Below are 19,945 nucleotides of genomic sequence, written 5' to 3' on the forward strand. Positions count from 1 at the left end.
CTCGTGAACTTCATCAGCTTTATCAACAAATTATCTCCCAGTTACTGCAGTAGCATCAAGCGCGTCAGGCTCTGATCGTTTGAAAAAAAGAAAAGGCTTTCATTTTTTTTGTGTCGAACGTGCCAATTTTGATCGGATTCCTATATTAATCAAATTTTAACAATAAAATAATTTTTTTGAAATTTTTAACATGAGGCGATGATTACTCGAAAATTCACAATGTTGGAAGAATTCAGGGGCCCCGAATAAAATAGGCATCAATATTCCCCCTTCGTTTTGGTATATGTTCTGTCAATTGGTAGTATTCTTTACCGCAAAACTGTCGCCACACAGATAACAGTTAACCATATCGACAACTGATTCGAGCTTATATAATCATTTCATTCATTTTTAAGATCGCGCTAGGGAAGAAAGTAACTAAATGTTAAAAAAATTTGCATTTCAAAATTTGACATGAACATTCGAGTTATTCCGATGTGAGTACATATGCGATTAGGTCATAGTTCCAGTGAATTATAAAATCTTTAATAAAACAAAATAAACCATACCAGGATTAATGGCACAAGGCAATTAAGTCAAGACTTTTGAGTACACAAGGAACCAAGATTTGAAGCAGAAGTTTAGATGCGTGGCGACCTGTTATTAGCGCATGGCAGAAAAAGTGAGTCGCCTAAAGGCTGACAAAACGTGCGCTTCAAAGGGTGAAGGGATATTACTCGGCCAGACGCCCTTTTGAAGCTTTTGTTTGAACGCGTTCACGTCACATGATTGAGCTTGAGTGAAGTGCTAGCTCAATGTACAGAAACATCTTCAAAACGTTGGTTAAAAGATAGAATAATTCATGTACCTTTTATAAAAATCCACTGCAACATGGGATTCTTACGAATTCATCTGCATCTTGTATAATGCTGTCTTTGATATAACTGTGCTGGATTACTGTGAGTCAACTTTCATCGTCATCCACGAGTTTTCAAGAAAATAAAAAAAATATGAAGCAATTTCAGACATTTAGATCTCATTTTGTCTTATCAGTGAAGGAGGCACTCGTCTAGGAATTGGTACAATTTCATGAGCTCAGATGCATTGATTTGTTGTTGGAATCTTCTGACAGTTAAAAAAATTGGCAATTTATTGGTATTCTTCATAGTTTGATATCAGAAAAAGGTAAAATTTATTTAGAAAATAAAAGGAAAATGGGTATAAATGAGATTCAAATCAGAAAATCTGATCTGCACAGTAAACATGATTTGTCAGTAAACGATCATGTCAAATGCACGCATTCGTCATGAGCTTTGAATTTTTAACCAATTGAATGGCATGGCGACCACTGCATGCAAACATGTGAATAATACATTTGTGTGAATCCTGAAGGAAGTCATTAATATCAGGTATTAAAAATTTTAGAGGTGAATTATTTCCATTGAATCACCTATTTCTGACATAATAGACATACAAATTGGAGATGTTTGTTAGATGCGTCAGAAAATAATGTTGCACCATGAGTTAGATAACATGTCGTGAAATGAGTTGTTTTGACATGAGTTAAGGAACAACATGTTGTGTCATGAGTTAGAGAACAACAGGTTGTGTCATAACACAACATGTTGTTCACAACATGTTGTACATGTGTTGTCTACAGGGCAGGGTGGCTCAGTGGTTAAAGTTCAGAGTACCAAGATTGGCGCAGAAAGGCGCGGGTTCGATCCCAGCTCTGTGCGCCAGTTTCTGGTCAGAATCGGCGAGGAGGCCGGGCGGTTAAGCACAGCAGAATTGTAGCAGTGAGTTGCGAGTTCGAGACCGCAAAATGCTGTGAATGTTCTGCGATGTTAAGAATCGGCGGCAGGCCTACGGCCTAATAAACACTGAAACCGCTATTATGAGTTAGAGAACAGCATGTTGTGTCATGAGTTCGAGACCCACATGTTGTATCATGAGTTAGAGAACATCATGTCTTATCAGTAGTTAGAGAAAACTTGCTGTACCATGAGTAAGAGAACACCATGATGTAACATGACTTAGTACGTTCTTATTAACTGAAACTTGGTGTCCGATAATGACATGTATTCATCTGATTAGTTCCATTACTAAAATATCTTTGTAGTTCTGGATTTATTTACGTTTATTTTCTATAACTCATCGATGTTCTATGTCTGAACATTTGGTGAACATTTGAAGGATGGTGAACATTTGATGGTGGATGGTGAACATTTGAAACCACATCCTAACATTAAACTATAAATTGCTATGAGATTATAAGTAGGGCTGAAAGATGTTTAATTACTAATGAAATTCATAGAAAATGTTCCAATTAATTAATTTATTTAATTATTAATTTCTGTGATATTTTACTTTTGTTGGTCATTAGAATATTGTTTGGTATGGCCATATCCTGTACAAAATTTGTGGTCGCATTGTCAGAAAGGAGGACTGTGAAGTATTAGTCATCTTATGTCAGTGCTGGTGAAGTGGACTCGTGCTTTAAAGTAATAAATACAATGGTCTACTCCATTATATTAAAAAAAGAGAGATCAGAAAGGCATCCAGCAGAAAATTAAGTGCTGGCCTGTACCAAAAAAAATCTGTGGACTTTTTACCGTAATTTGACGAATTTACAGCGTTCCAGATTCCGCAGTTTATTCTTTGAAACAAAACCAACTGCTCCGTTGAGACCAGTCCGAAAGAAGTGAATCAAAAGACACTTCAGTGATCCCATAGCTTCGGCAAAAACGGACGCTTTCATTGTTCCGTCAGAGTGCAGAGAGTTGTGTCTGCAAAACTTGGGCTTATTAGAAAAAACCTGAAGATCTCATATTGCCCCAGTCAACTCGCAACTGAGACGCTTTTTGCGACCTGCGAGTCTCGGGAGCGACCTAATGTGATGACTTTTGGCGACAGCGAAAAAGACAGGATGGAAAAGCAACCCGAAATGATAGTGTAGCTAAGATATTAAGATGTTGTACGTAACAAGTCTGGTAAAAGGTGAAAAGGACATAAGGTTAAACGTTCTTTTTATTGGTCAACTTACGAATTATTGATCAAGAAACAACACCCTGAATTGTGAACACTTAGTTTTAACTCTTTGCACTATCAAAATTTAGAAAACTCAAAACGTGTTTATTCATCCGGATGATTTAAAAGAGTGTGCATCTTGATTAGACATTCAAGATTGATGCAGTTTAGACCACACTCCACTTTAAAACTTTATTCACCTCAGAGCCTGTAACAGTTGATCCAATTTATGGAGGAGGTTCTGGTGCATGAGTTTAATGATGAAGCTCTCAAATTTTAAGAACCGCGCTCTAGTAAAGGGGGCAGCAACAGACCAATGTCATAAGCCCTTCATTTCACGGAGCTGTGATCGCCGTCACGTGCCGGATGACGAACAAAATCTCAGTTTAGATTTATTCAAGATAATCAACGTCCCTCGAAGTCGTTTGAGCATGTAAGTGTACCTTAGATTTTTTAACAAACATGAAGCGAACAACGAGTGAGTTGCTGTCTTTGGAGATAATTGCCGGCAAGAATATTTCAAGGGCCCGCATGAAGTGTATGAATGCGGACCACATCCATCCAAATATACCCCATTGAAAAAACCAGGAATCATATCGAACTTCAATGTGAATTATTGTCATTTAATTACAATAAATCTCAATGGAAAATGCTGTGGCAACCTGAGAAGTCATGTGTAAGCCTAATTGACGTCTGTAAGTAGTTTATGTCAATATTTCCTAAAATACATTATTACTCACATAAGCTGTTTTTTTAGATAGATACATGGTTACTATTCATTCAAGACGGCTATTTACCTGCTTGCTATTAACCGCAAAACAGTTACAAACTATTATATTTTTAAGCACAGCCTAAACGCTCATCATTCATTATCATCATGGTCCATTCATATGACACATTTTCGATAGAGGAACGTTTCAATTTTTGACAGCCTAGTAACAATCTTTACCGAGAATTAATTAGTTCGCGAACTTGAAGCAATACAAATATTTTCGCCGATAATAATCACCAACCAGGAAACTATATAAGAATTTTATCTTCAAAAGTCAAAGTTTTTTTTATAATTTGAAGCTTTTCGATAAGTTTGGTTATATTTTCTACACAGTCGCTTCTCCATTTTTGCTGTAAATTAATAATTAAACGCAACACAGCCGCGCAGTTCCATTATCAACAACCAGATTTATACATTTTACGAAATATCTAAATTTGCAGCAAAAATATAAAAAACTTGAATCTTAACACGTTTCCTGCGACGGCTCTTTTGCTGCTATGCACGACACCTGCGATGGGACCCACCGGTGGGTCCCACTTTAATTTTTTCTTCCTTTTATAATCTGCAAAAAAATATAAGTCTATATTGACTACGCGTTATATATGCGTCCTAGTATTACTATATAAAGGTTAAATTAAAGAAAGATATGTAAGAACGAAGGTTTATCGAACTTCTAATTCATGAAAATTTCATTTTATTCAAAATATGCAGAATAAAAATATAATTACATTTGTTAGTGAATAAATATTTTACTTTTCATGTTTCATATTGAAAGATGGTAGGCAGAGATAAGGCGACCCATCACACAAGTCACAAAATGTAGAAACTTTTCGAGATTCGGTTTTAGCCGCTTTGGAACCTTCGTTTTTGGATATCATTTCATAGCAGCCGCGGCACCTTTTTCTTGTTTTCCTTTTGGGCCCTTCCCCTGAAGATAATGTCCAGATGTTGCAGAAAATTTCAGGGAAGATTTTCCAAGCTTTATTTTCTCCTCCATAACGCCACAAGTATAGTACAGTACAATGGATTCCTTGAATGCTCTCATTGTAATTTTCTTTTTTGAGTAGTATTTATTGTACAGTACCCACGCATTCACAATAGAAGTACCAGTAACTAATTCTAAGGCAACTTTTTTGTACCATTTCCTCGACTTCTTTAGACGAGAATAATAGGAGGACATTTGGTCTGATACATCAACCCCTTTTTTGCAAGCATTGTAGTCTAACACACTTTGAGGCTTTTTGATAGGTAAACCAGCCCTTGTGATTTTACCTGTGTCTACCAAAGTGTCATCATGTTCTGGAACTGTTGATAAAGTTACAACATTCCTTTTATCCCCTGTTGATAAAGTTACAACATTCCTTTTATCCCTTTATCCCCAAAAAGGATCAATTATCAATTTTTTAACATGGGACCCACCGGTGGGTCCCATCGCATTACAGCGAAAACATTATCTTCAGATGCGATGGGACCCACCCGTGGGTCACTGTTTTTCTTACCTAATCAAGCTGTAACATATGAGAACAAAACTCTGACAACCTCACTCCGTGCTATCTCAGATGCAACTGAAGTTATCGTACATATACCATCGTCGCAACAGGAGAATAGCATCGATATTGGCCGTCGCCGTACACGTAACACAGTGGTGACCCACCAGGAAACGTGTTAATAAGAAAATAAAATATGGACATCTGTTCATGACGTAACTTATGCACAGAGTTGCCTAAAAAAACAATAAAAAGCTTTGCTTTAATTAAAAGCTTAAAAATATGTAGAATGAAAGCATATGTGGAAATGATTTCAATTATACGCAGGTCTGGCTAATCAGGCCGCGATGCTAAAATGCTGAAATTCGAGCTATCCTATACGTATGATCACTTCATCACTTCCTGTGTTCCATTTTTGGAAGTAATGGCATATTTCTTCGAGTTCTCAACATTCGCAATCATCAAGGTTTGTTCGCGTATGTGTCTATATAAAAAAAGGTTAGTAGTTAGGATTAAGTTAGCAAGAGATCGCCTAATTATAGCTACTGTTGGGAAAATAGTATAAGTTACTTCCGATAAAGTTTACTGCTAAAAATACAGCCCAGAAAATTAGACATTAGTGCTTGGTAGCTGCATGCAGTAATAATGTATGGCATGGTCTATGACGGGCCGGAGCAGCCATGACATGAATACTTTTAGACGATTGCTACTCAGCATTACAATGTCCCGCCTCACTTTGTGGTGAGTGCAGAGGTTACTTACACGGAGACAGTCAGTGATGAGAAAATTTGTTATTTTGCAAAGGAAAATGTCTTGTACAGTGCAAACATTGACCCCAATATAATGTAGTAGCTTGCCATCGCAGTTTTTATTTCCGTTTACATCCAGGTTTTGAAACAATTTTGAAAAGACCCCATTGATTTAATTTCATCAACAGATTTTTTATAGATTCCAAGTTTCTCAGCTATGATGCGAAAATAATTCCTAACTCCATTTTTCTCATCTATGACGCGAAAATAATTCCTAACTTTAATGCTAGCTTTACGTATCTTTCATATTACATCTGTAAATTTGACATGCCGTTGATAGCTCTCACGGCCTTTGCAAGAAACACGACAATTGGACGCAAGTTCGCTTCACTTTTTCCCTTAGGCTGCCTGCCACTCCGGCTGGGAAGTTTTCGTTGGCCATTTGATTTGTCAAAAAGTTAGGCGCTTTAACTAGACGCTAAGTTTTTGCACAAAGTCTGAGCGGATCAGCACGTTTCACCTGAGGTACACCGCGTGAATATCAGTACAGAGACCCAGATGACAGTATCAGCTCAAAACTCATCTACAATATCATCTTTTGACCTGTCAACGATTGAAAATGGCTGCTCCCAATGTTTCATGTTAATGATTAATTAAGTATTGCTCGGGGTAAATTTTTGCGTATGTATTAAAAAATAGTTTGAAATAAATAGTTTTTGGGTAATTTTATAAAACAAGCCGCAAGCTCCAGGTATCTTCAATATATTCAGTTTATTTCCAGAAAAAATGAAGAAACGAAATATCATGGAGTTAGACTTTTTATAGGATCGGTGAATGAAAAGCAAAACGAACCGTAGATTGAACATATAAAGCCTATTTAATGAGCTGATTTCGGTCTTCTTTCAAAGCGATGCTTGATAAAACACTCACCGCCATCAAGATCAACGATTTCAATCAAGCGTCTCATTACTAAGGCAAATTTACCGAAATCTTTTGCAGAATGATTTTCGATCATGATAAAATTGCACCTCCCGGTATTTTAATGGCAGATGGATGTCAAATTCTGGGAAAGTAACATCGCAAGCTGAAATTCATAATGGTCTTGGCTTATTTTATTGTATACATAGTAATAGTGAAGCATGGTTTTTCTCACCTTTGGCTCGACATTTATATAGCACCATTATACATAAAGCATAGCATTGATCATTTGCAAACTTATATGCATTTTAGCAAATGATTTAAATTTAAAAAAAGTTTTTTTTCCAGCAATCCTGGGTCAACAGTTATTAACAGTATAGGCCAATTAACAGTATACACTCATGTGAGAACTGCAGTGTTGCTAATACAGAGGCGTTCGGACGATGACATTTGCTTCTACATTAATACAATTGTATTAATTACGGTGAGAACGCGGCAAGGTAACAAAATTAACGAGCAAGTATTGAGTTACCGATGAGGTACATCTTAGCAAGCAAATTGATTGCTCATATTCAGGTCAACTTGACCAGTGTTTGGAGAACGAACCATGGCATATGAGGTGCAATTCAAATTCATTCGATATTGAATGTTATGATGACCTGAAGTACTGGTAATTAGAGTTGCCAGTGGAAAACTTAGGGTCGTAAATATACATAAATATAGTTGTAGTTGTTAATATTCCCTATCTGTTTCTTTGTTTCTGATTTTATTCACAACGCATGCATTTTACAAAACGTATATTAGCAAAGCTGAAATAATTTTTCTTATATTAAAGAGATCATAACAGACGCATATTCAAAACAAGCCTTGGTATTAATCGTTTAACTGATTGCCGTCTCAGATTGAATAAATTGCCGTTGGAGAAAATGCAGGGGAACCAGAAATTCAATTAGTAGCTATAACGTATTTATCGAAAAATCTTAAAATATTAGATCAGTACTCACTGCAGTGAGTGACAGAGAGCGCATTTTCCCACGTCCGTCCGTCCGTCACGGACAGACGGACATGACGAGCACAATAGCGCCTTTTTTCATAAATGAGAAAATGCGCTAAAAACGGTGCGCATTTAACAAGAAGCGATTGCAAGTGAAAAAAGTTTTGATTGAAAATAAATCAATCAGGGTATATACGCATGTAAGTAGTACAGCTCATACGATCTACCACGTCATCGTCTGTAGTGCATTTGGACATTCTAAGACTTGCTTTAAGAAGCGAACTAACTAGTGCGTTAAGATTCTTTCGAGTTTCTTGCTTTGAATTTCATAACCTAAACTCCATCACTGGATTAGCCGCGGCTCGGCGAGAAGTTACTCCATCAAACCGCTTGAAGTTGAGCACATTACATATTTTTTGTTTCACTTGTTTCAGCAATAATTACACTCCTAACTCTGGCTGCATAGGACGCGTATCAAGTTTACACTCTGAGTTGTTGGACGTGACTCTATTCATTAATTACGTATCTATAGCTGCCTTCCTGTGTTTGATATAATATTTGTATATTGATAGAATAGATATGAACAATATAGGTAAGAGAAATAGTTGACATAAATTTAAAGGTTACATATAATTGTAAGAATTGATTTAAAAATTGGCCTATACAATGGTTTTTCTTTAGTCACAATAAAAATGTCAAATGATATTGCCAAAATAAAGCGCAGGTTAAAGTTTTGCATATGACTTATTATTCGGGGCAGAAAATCCGTGGAAAGCGCTGAATCTTGTAAGAAAACCTAATATATTTTTACCGAAATGTTGTCGAAAACGCGACAAATTCAGATAGCGGCCTGGTCCGCATTTGACTTGGTAATTCCTCAAAAACGCCAGGGGCGTCGAGGTCGCGCTGCCGGCTGCCAAGGCGCGGCGCTTAGCAGCAGCTAAGACGGCGCTGCTTGACGGCGCTTAGCAGCAGCTAAGACGGCGCTGCTTGACGGCGCTTAGCAGCAGCTAAGACGGCGCTGCTTGACGGCGCTTAACAGCAGCTAAGACGGCGCTGCTTGACGGCGCTTAGCAGCAGCTAAGACGGCGCTGCTTGACGGCACTTAGCAGCAGCTAAGATGGCGCTGCTTGACGGCGCTTAGCAGCAGCTAAGATGGCGCTGCTTGACGGCGCTTAGCAGCAGCTAAGACGGCGCTGCTTGACGGCGCTTAGCAGCAGCAGATGAAAGTCTGGACAGATCCGTCGGGCGACCCTGCGTTCAATTTCTCAACCACTCCTGCACTTAGAATTCGGTTTAAGGTATTCAAAGGTTTTATTATTCATATTGAACATATTTTGGAGTAGTAACAAATATCGTTGTAGTGGAATAAAGTTTATGATAAAAGTCTGAATTTATTCATTGAATTCATTTATATTGAAAGGATTTTGTTGGAATATAGAATTTATTTTGGTTCGTTGAACAAAATGCTTACATTTATCCCAGTTCAAAAATTCGAAAAATCTTTCCTCTCTTTTTTTAATTCGAACAGTAAAATCTAGGTTTGATGCCTGATTCTCGAAGCTGCCGTCAAGAGCAAGGCTCATAGAGCAAGAAAAGTTGCAAATGCTGCCTCTGATACACGTCTTCATAAGACTACAATGAAGAGTGAAATCTGACCAGAAGCGGTCCATATCTCAAGGCCGAACGTTTCTCTGTATTGTCGTGCCCTGACAATGCCCAGGCCTCGTGCCACGAAACTCCGACAAAATGCTCCGCTCGCCGGATTCACGAATCTGCCGTTCGTGCACCAAGGCTACTCGACCGGCAACTGAGTGCACAAAAATTCATGAGATGCAACTTAACGTCAGTGAAAAATGTACTGTTCAGAAAGGCTTTTTTTTGAGGCATGGTAACAGTGAGTTTCATTCGAGTAAACACTCGTTTTGAATTTTGCGATTATATGAATCTAACAAGGAACTGATTTATTAAAACGTAGAAAAGTTGAATTGTTGTTATAGGTATTTTTTATTTCCTTATAACAGTTCCTCATTCCTTTTTTACAATTATGACAAAATTATAGTGAACTATCGAGATTTCATGATGTGAACAATTTTATCTTCCCTTAAATTGAAAATTTGCTAAATTGTTCTTCTCAAAAAAAAAAAAAAAAAAAAACTTGTTACATCACGACCTAAAAGAATGATGATTGCAAAATATTTTGTTTAAAACTTTTTGAATCCGCATAAAATATGTTATAGCGAAGAATGGAATACTTTGTAAAATGGAATAATTTGTAATACCGCGAGGCTTTGAAAACAACACTCAAATATATTCACTTTCAGAAAAGGTAACTAAAATCGCTATTCGTACGAGCGACAGTTTGAACGACATTCTTTTCACGAGTAAATAGGCTACATGATGGCTATTATAGCGCTACGCTCAAAGTTTCCTGGAAAATTGCATTTACATTTTTGAGTTCAGAGTAACTGCGTTTTTTTGGAAAGTTGAAACGTTGGGAGGCGGGCACGAGCTCTAATTTGAATAGTTGCCACCAAATTTGCTGGCCTATTAGCCGGCCGTGCAAGTTTCTGCTCTCGAATTACTGTTGGAGATGGAAAAATTGTCCTGATATACGATCACATGAGTACGCCTGCAGACTTCAACTGCTCAAGACGAGCGCAACTTAGCAAGACACGGCGTAAGGATGTTTCCCTACGATTCCTAAAGTTGTGGAGTTATCTCGACTTTGCTATTGGAGTTTCATAATTTTCTGAGGATAATCGCACCATCGGGTTTATTTTTGTACAACTTTTCACGAATTACTTAATTAATTAGCGATAAATATTAATAATATAATTATTAGTGATAAATTTACATGTGCTTGGTTAATTTTTAGATTGTTTGAAAATTATTTTCCTACCAAGCAGTGGGTATTTTCATCGATCAATTAATTAACATTATCATTTGGATTAGTTTAACAGTAAATTAACAGATGTTGCACACACAGGGAGAATAATACTCGCATCTATGGCTTGATCATTTTCAAATTACTTGTTCTCACCTTGGGAAATCGACTATACGGCTTGAAAGTAAAATTTTATTACTTGGTTCATCGTCTTGATACATTCAATATTATTATTATTCTACGAAGCAGTTATCTTAACGTCTGGTTCAAACGAACGATCGAGGGCACGTTACACATAAGTTTAATAACAAACGAAAAATAAATAGACACGAGAAAGGATGAGAACAGATAAATATTACTAAGCACTTGATTCATAGGCTCTACGAAATATTTCCGTCTTTAGGTGTTGACGAATCGCCTGCAACGAAGGAGCCGATGTTGCTGAAGCCGGTAGACTGTTCCAGGTACTGGCATCGGCGACCGGGAACGCTCTGTCACCGACGGTAGATAGACGTGTAGATGGAACGATGAGGTCCGCTGTTGATAACGAACGCGGTCGTCTTCTAGAAGGCAGATCCCACACGCGCTGACGACATTCCGTGAGATAAAGAGGCGCCAGACCGTGAGGGCATTGGAACGTCAGAGCAGCGACCATGAACTGCGAGCGCTGCTGCCTGCGCAGCCAGGGAAGATCGCGCAATATCGGCGTCACGTAGTCGAATTTTTGCTTATTGTACCCGAGTCGCGCAGCAGCGTTCATTACGGATTGCAGTTTATTTAGTGCCGTGGTCGGAAGTCAATAGAGAGTGGCATTACCACAGTTCACTCTGGTCAGAACGAGTGTAACCATGAGGGCCTTGTGGGCCGGACTCAAGAGACAGCGGTTGACGCTACGTATTCGTCGCAGAGTGTCAAAACAAGCGGTTGTGACTTTGGCAATGTGATTGTTCATAGAAAGTTCCGAGTACAGCAGAATGCCTAGGTTTCGAACCGAAGACGCAGGCATAAAGAACTAATTGCCTACGCGAACATGGTTGACCGGAAGCTGACGATGGCGCCGAACAGTCGAAAAACAAATGAAGTAGGTTTTCGATTCATAAGCTGGAGCCGGTTGGGGCACATATAGTCTGAACCTCCATGCAGATAAATATCCGATTCTGCAACCCTGCAGCGTCAGCCGGCGCACAATAACCATATATTTTTGTGTCGTCGGCGAACATATGCGGATTCAAACTATGTGAATAAATCATATCCAGCACGTCGACAGCATCTAGGAGGTAGAGGATCGGGCTGAGAACTGATCCCTGTCGTACGCGCAAGTGACGAACGATGGTGTAGAATTAGAGTTTTCGTGCTGAAAGCATTGGAATCTATTGCTAGGATAATACCCGAACCACCGCAGCGCTGTGCCGCGCAGGCCGAATGATGCGTCTAGTCGACGCAATATAGTGGCGTGATCAACCGTGTCAAACGCGGCCGACAGGTCGAGTAAAGCCAGTGCCGCAATGTCGCCGCGGTCTACTGCTCGCCGAATGTCTGAAAGCACCTACAGCACAGCGGTTTCTGTCGAGTGGAGATGACGGTATGCAGGCTGGAGGCGAGGCATGAGACTGGACTGCTGAAGATGGTTGTTCAGCTGTCGGGCCACAGCGCGTTCCAGGAGTTTCGACAGTAGTGGAAGTGGAATGTTGATGAATTTCGAGCATGGCTGCAACCAGCTTACGAAAAAAATACCCAAAGAAACAGAGCAGCTGGGCAGAACTGTAACGCTCTAATCATTACGATTAGTTTCACAAGTTTCACTACCAATAAGGCTGACAGAAAGCACTGCAAGTAAGTTAATGGGAATCAGATCAGTATAGGAGGATGGCACCAGGTTTCGGCACCATGTCACGCCCCAAGGAGCTCAGAAATGTCTCTCGAAAATATCTTAGACTTCGTACTTCTATGTGCGACACTCCCTGAGCAACTTGCGGTCGACCCCAAAGACCATTTTAAATGTGACGCCCTTACTTGAATATTTTTCAATCTTAAGGCAGGACAAAGACTGCAGCGATCTGTCCGACCAAGATTGCTCATACAAATCTCTTCAAGGAGGCTGTGAAGAAGGCCTCATTCAAGTGGTTAAGCAAGTCGTTGACAATCACCGCATCGGTGAGTATTAACTTAATAACTGATTGCTTAAAAATTTTCATGATCAGAGAAAATAAGTCGGCGATTAATTGGAAACTTTCTTGAACTCGTTGTTCGCGATTGTTGATGTTGCTAGACTATCATTGTTGTGATGCAATTTCAATTCAGATAGTCCTTTGTGTTCTTTGGGACATGAAATGAAGAGGTGAAGCTTATGGTTCTTAAATTGAATTATAATCCTGAATTATTAGTAAAAATTAGGCTTTTTATGTTGATATTTTCGATTAAAATGAATTGAAACCAACTCAAAAGATGATATATGAAATTTTTATTTCTTGTGATCAAAAGTAGACAAGTTCGAAGATTGAATTCACGTGCACTGGAACCCGTATTAAAAAAGGTTGGAAAAATACTATTGTTTCCCTAATGTTGATTTGAATTTTCCCTCTGAAAATACAATCACATTCTATTGCCTTTGAAGACACAAACCTGAACATCAGGAGTATGCATGAAATTGTGCATGCTGACACACAATTCTCTGGCTTTAGCACCACTTAAAGCAGCCAATATCGTTCCCTCCTAAATGAATGCCGCCACTAACCTAACAATGCCCATCGGAAATCCATTTGTACATCATCGGAGCGAACGTTGCTGCCGGAGCGCCAGCGGCAGTGGCTGCAAGTCCCTAAGATCGCCCGGAGGGTCCAAGAGAATCGAGAAACAACTTGCCAGACACGAGACGCTCATCTTCGTACCGACAAAGTAAATTTCACCTCTGGCTGTTGGAGTATCGTTAAGTGGTACATCTACACGTTACTTGAACCCCGGGGACTATACTTTCAAGAAAAGTTAAGAGATCGTTAGTTCAAGCAAAATCCACCAATCATAGACAAGAAAATAGAGCGTAAGTACTTACGTTCATTTAGCGAGTTTTGAAAGTATGGCCCCAGGAAAACAAAACTTCGATGTGTACTTGGGAATGTATGTAATCGCATCTCCCGGGGATCAAGAAAGTTGAGAAATTGGTTATGGGCAACATTCAAGTTTCCATGAACAAAAATTTCTTGTTCCTCTGTTATTTAAAAAACACGGAGAAATTTTACTTGTAATTTAATTTATATCACTAAAGTAAAAATCCCATGATAATTTTCGAATTTGCATTTTGTGTGGGTTGAAAGGAAGGAAGGATATATTTAGCTCTTGCATTTCGTTTCGACGACTGAAGAAATTGATAAAAATATGCATGTTATATTGATCAACTTTCACAAACTTTATGCATCAGAATAAAATTATGGAACACATTTGACTCAAGGAACTGATTCATTTATAAACAATTTTTTTGTGCCTTGAAACTGGCTACAAATTTGCCATTTGGACTAACACATCCTTGATCTCGAGTGCATCTTGAGTTGAAAAATAAATCTACAGGCGTTGACTTGATTTGTTATTAAGGCGAGCTTATCATTATTAACTAAACAAGGAAAGCTCCGTCAAGTCTCTTAATAACTTTTGACTCTTGAAGCAAGCCAGGCCAGTGTAGTTACGAGTAAATGGCTAACTTATTTACCGTGAATTTCATAATGAGTATTAATATTAAGCATTTATTTGCTATAATCGCATGTTGCACCTCAACTATCGTGGAGCAATTTTATGAAACTGCTCGCCTTGAACTGAGATTACATTTTTACATTATGTGGCGCAAAACAGAAACAAAATTATGTTGAGTCTTCTTTTACATGATTACTCTAATCCGAGCCTATGTTGCACAAGGTACATTACATCAGGTAGGCTGAAAGATATTCTTTTGCTGCACGTGTTACAATAAGCGTATTTAAATGCTAAGGCACAAATCAATTTCATATTTTCAGCGTCAGAAGTTAATTTTTCCTTTTTCTTTTTTTGAGTATGAAGCAGTGGAATCAGTTCCTAACGTAAGATCACAGCGATTGTATGATCACAAGGATGTAAGATCACAATGATTGTAATAAAAAGTAAAAGATAAGAAAAATAACTATTTTTTGCAGTACTGCAAATTTCTATGGGAAAACTGAAATTATTTCGATCATAAATTACGTATTAGAGAAATTGATTGATCACACATTGATTCAGAGACAGAATCAATGTGTGTAATTGATGGCTCTTCAATTTTATGCTACAGTCCAGTTGTCTGTGAGCCTAGAAATACTTGAGTTTTTAAATAGAGCACGGAAAATTTTAGTTATAATTATTAATATCAATATGCTCTCATTTGAAAATGAAAAAGAATGTCGGGAATAAAATATTACCAAGAAAGTAAAATTATATCATTCGCCATGACTTAATATTTTTCCTCTATTCCTGAATTTATAAGATAAAGTTATATATTTTATGACGAAGAAGAATTGAGGCGTTAAAAAATAGACGAGAAGCGCGTGAACACTTGGCGTAACATTATGGCACTGCATTTGCGTGTGTAGCGCGATTGCGCTCTCCCATCGACCCACTAAAATGTTTTATTATTCGGGCAGGTCGAGCTTTCGGGTTTTCTATACTTCCATTGAGTTGCGTCCTTGGTGGGCTTCACGTCGTAGAAAGCGCATTCCGAAAATTTTTTTAGCAATAATTCCGGAATCGAATGGAAGAAATCAATGATGAGAATTTTTACTACAAAGGAATAAGATGAATTTCGTGTACAGTACAAACATTGACTATAAATAGACATTAGAAGCAGCCCTGTTGGTATTCGCTTAACTGTTTTCGATGTCGATGAAAATTCACAAAATGTATTGTAAATAATAAATAAAATAAGAGAAAACAGGAAAAAATAATGAACGAGAATAACATGAAAAATAAATAAGATGATAATTAACAATCGATAAACAACTTCCCAGTAATAAAACAAGTTTGTTATAGAAGCTAATTGCATGCGGATAGAAGTTTCGCTCATTCGTTTTGCTAGCGCTCACGCGCTCAACTGTCGGTATCGTTGCACCATCCCAAACTTCAAGCTATTCTTGAGCTCATGTTAGGGATTTTATTAAGAGATATTGTAAATATTACAATATCTGAAATTAATACTATATTATTAGTATTATATATTATACTAAAATTAATACTAAAAATTAAATTCAACTTGGCAAATTGTTTTTTAAATTTGTAGCAGACGATACCGACTATGCTAAGAAAGCAAAATCATTGAGCTGCATTTTGATTTTATTCCCTAGCAAATGTACGTTTATTGAACTCTTTATAAGACGATTTAAGAAGAAATTTTGAAATGAATTCAGTTCGTCCAATATTAAGAATACAAATAGTTTGAATATATTCAATCGAACTAGCAGCTTCTTGAATTTGACCAAGTAAGCCTTCAGCGTGCCAAACCGATGTTTTTCGTGTATATTATATAGTCACTCATATTAGACTGAAGCGCAGGGTGATGAAAAATTATTTCACTCACTTAATTTGAAATTCGAGGTGAAGTTTAGATTTTGATCGATATTAATGACTTATTTTAAAATTGTATAATTGAATTTACATAAAATTTCCTGAGATAATTTCAGCAAAATAATAATTCATGGCGATACATGCGGAAAATGTGCAATAAAATTTAGCTTAAATATAAAGAAAATGACGATTATGTAGAATTTCCTGAAAATTTTGGAAAATGCAGACACAAAAATTTTAAAATTAATGTAAAACTAACGTAAAATGTCATTAATAATAATAAGAAATTACATGAAATATATTTAGAATTTTATGCAAAGTTTATGTCAACATATTTAAATATTTTGAAATGCAAGAATATTATAGTTGTGTAAAATGATATGCAAATAGAATTTAAAATTGCAGGGCAAATAATAAAATATACCAAAGACCACGCGATAATACCTAAAAAATACGTAGAGAACGTACACAAATGTGTAAAATTATGGCAAAGAAAATATATTGAAACTATACTTAAAAATTTGTGAACAATTTTGGGCAAATATAATATAGCTTGGCACTGACATATCGCATAATCAGAAAATTCAGTAATGACGTTACTATCGGTTAAAAAATTCATTCTCAATATCATAAATATATCGAATTTGTGGCAAATTACATGAAAAATGGTTTATTATTAAAAAATTTAAAGTGAACAGAACTAAATTTAAAGAAAAGAATTAAAGAAAAAAAAAGAAAATTATTCATATCAAAAAGCCGAACATGATATTCAAACGGCAGTTAAGTCTTTACTATTAAGGTTTTTATTTACTTCTAGTCTATAAACTTTCTGGTTTTTACTCAGTAAAAGTTATGCATGGATTTATTCCCCAACACTCATGAGCCCCGCATGAGTCGGGAGCTTCACCGTGAACGCAATTTATCCAACGTTTGATATCAAGTCAGCTGCTGCCGAGTGCTGTGTGACATCAACAGGAACATCGGGCTGTACACGAATGTTATTTAAATATTAACTAGAAAATTTGAGTTCATACCAACCCAATCAAGTAGCCCAATACGGTTTTGAATGTACTCTTGTTTTATTGAACTCAATTAACGAAATATAATAACCAGGCTGTGCATTTTAAAGTTCGGGTAATTTCAGCCCTTGTGAACAGAAATGAAAGAGGAAAACAAAAACCTACGCACCGATAATCAGGCTTAACTCGCGAAGGGCTTGGATTGTCGTCTCAGCTTGACTAGGTAAGAACGTAATTAAGGTTATGGCTGCATGTTACTTCCAAAAATAATATTATATAAATGTTCAGAAACAATTACTTAATTAGCTGAGCCTAATTACGTAATAATTACGCTCAGGTTCATCACACAGAATCTCCTCCATTTCAGAGCACACTAGTTCAGAGTGTAAAAGAGTAAGGAAATAATAAGGAATTGCTATCACCGTGAATAGTATAAATTATAAGATGCGAGCTTCTTAGCATAATATGTGGAGCAAAATTTTAAACACCTAAACCTCTAATACGTAAAATTTTATATAAATGTTTTTCCTTCGTAAATCATGACCAAAGCTTGGCTTACTATTATCTTTCATCATAAGAGTCGATCTAATACGCTTCACAACATCGTCGATCATAGTCGTACGCTTCAGCATGCAACAAGACTAAGATATATATAACTCAGTACTCACTGTAGTGAGTGACAGAGAGCGCATTTTCTCGTCTACGAAAACGTGAAGTCACGGACGGACAGACAGACGGACAGACGGGCGGACATGGCGAGCACAATATTGCATTTTTTCCATAAATGAGAAAATGCGCTAAAAATGACAGATGCACCGAAGCAATTCAGGTCTCCTGAATTCCTATCAACCCGACTCCGTATCCTGGTGACCAGCGTCTGCTGCACTGTCAAGAGCTCAATAACCTGAGGCGTCATTTTCCGTAAAATATTGGCCCAGAAGGAACAGAATTATGCCTCCTTCTCCCATGCGTGATGCGTCAACGAAAAGTTGTACTTTAATCGTCGCCTTGGTGTTCTCGGCAAAATTCAGAGAGAAATTGGTCACCCAGAGATCCTTGGAAGAATTGAATGCTTGGTGTGGCTCCCCACAGCATTGAAGTGCACGAATTCTTGCGCCACAGAAAATTTGATGGCGATTACAGAGCAATTTTTAAAAAGTGGAATGAAAAATTCACCAGGTCCTTATAACTTTAAATCTGTAGACAATATTAATTTTGGGGAGTCACGGTATTTTGCTCGATTGGAAGAGATTTTCGAGTATCCCCAGGGTTCAAATCCATTAATCTTTTTGAAATGCTTTAATGATAAAGACTTTTATCGATCAGACAATTTGCTATTAAAAGAAACCACGAATGATTTACAGAAAGTTATTGTTGCATATACCCTTACTTTTTACTAAACTCCGATCAACAAAAATATTGATCTAGCCATGTAGGAGTAATTTTACATGAAAACTTAACGGGCTCCCCTATTTGAAAAAAAGTATATGGAAAGGAAATTATATCATGTGAACCCGAGTGATCTCTATGCAAAGAAAAATATTTTAACTATAATCGGGGCAGATAAGCAGATTAATTAGTACGAGAACTCGTCCTGCAAGCCTATATAACTCAACCATATGCATGCTACATAACCATGAAATCCCCCTTCGCCTACGAATAGTACCTACAAAACATCAGTGAACCTCAACTGCCTCATAATCGAAAGTTAGTGTTTCTTGTTGTAGCATAGCTCCATCATCCTTCGGGTCTACCTTAAATGATTGTAAAAAAACCGACCTCCATCGGTATAATTATTCAGCGATTGTTAGTCCATCACCATTTGACACTTATTCACCAAGGTATTCAATCGTTCATATCAGCAGGCTTGGGAGTAAGTTTGGTCAGGTTCACCTAGTAAACCAGGTATCTTGCGTCAGGTCAAAAAGAGGACAAGTGCCTGTAAAAATGAGGAACCCCGAGAAACTTATTTATCAGCATTTATTTTCATGGTTCCCCGTGGAAATAATTGCTAGAAAAAAGGTTCCCACTAGAAATAACTGCTACAAAATTGGTTCCCAGTGAAAATATTCTAGGGGAACCTATTTTCTAGCAGTTATTTCTGCGGGAACCTATTTTATTGCACGTATTTCTACTGGGAGCCTTTTTTCTAGCAACTAATTCTACAGTTCTCCGTGGAAATGGGTTCCTCTAGCTTTGGGTTCATCCGCTATGATTACTAGCATTGATTGAACAAACTTTCAATCGGAACTAATTTTGTTTGTTCTTAGGAGCAGAAATTTTTTGGGCAAAAATTCTTCCGAGTGCAGACGACGCCATGAAAAAAAGGAAAGTGAAGAGAAAAAACGAGAGGCCAACGTGTAAAAATTAACTGTACAAATAAATCAGGCAACGCGATAGGAAAAATCTAGGCCGTATTACTGTATGAAAAATCTTCTGATTCCGAGGCCCGTCTTCACATCTGACTCCACATGGGGCTTTAAAACTCGTAACGTTCACGCTTGTAATCGACAATTCCCAAATGAGAATTTTTTGGAGCTATCTTCAAAGTGAT

General features: G+C 37.4%; 1 protein-coding gene across 1 annotated transcript in view; it reads right to left on the reverse strand.

Annotated features, from left to right (window-relative positions):
• Positions 1 to 11,576, reverse strand: part of LOC108665529 (histidine-rich glycoprotein-like) — a 36,945-nt gene extending 25,369 nt beyond the window's left edge. Inside the window, exon 1 of the mRNA XM_018152293.1 lies at positions 11,369 to 11,576. Within this exon, the coding sequence (XP_018007782.1) occupies positions 11,369 to 11,576 (208 nt within the window). The remainder of the gene's footprint in view (positions 1 to 11,368) is intronic.
• Between the last annotated feature and the right edge of the window lie 8,369 nt (positions 11,577 to 19,945).

The sequence above is a fragment of the Hyalella azteca genome, unplaced genomic scaffold (genome assembly GCF_000764305.2).
Source record: "Hyalella azteca isolate HAZT.00-mixed unplaced genomic scaffold, Hazt_2.0.2 contig7978, whole genome shotgun sequence".
Taxonomy (NCBI): Eukaryota; Metazoa; Arthropoda; class Malacostraca; order Amphipoda; family Hyalellidae; genus Hyalella; species Hyalella azteca.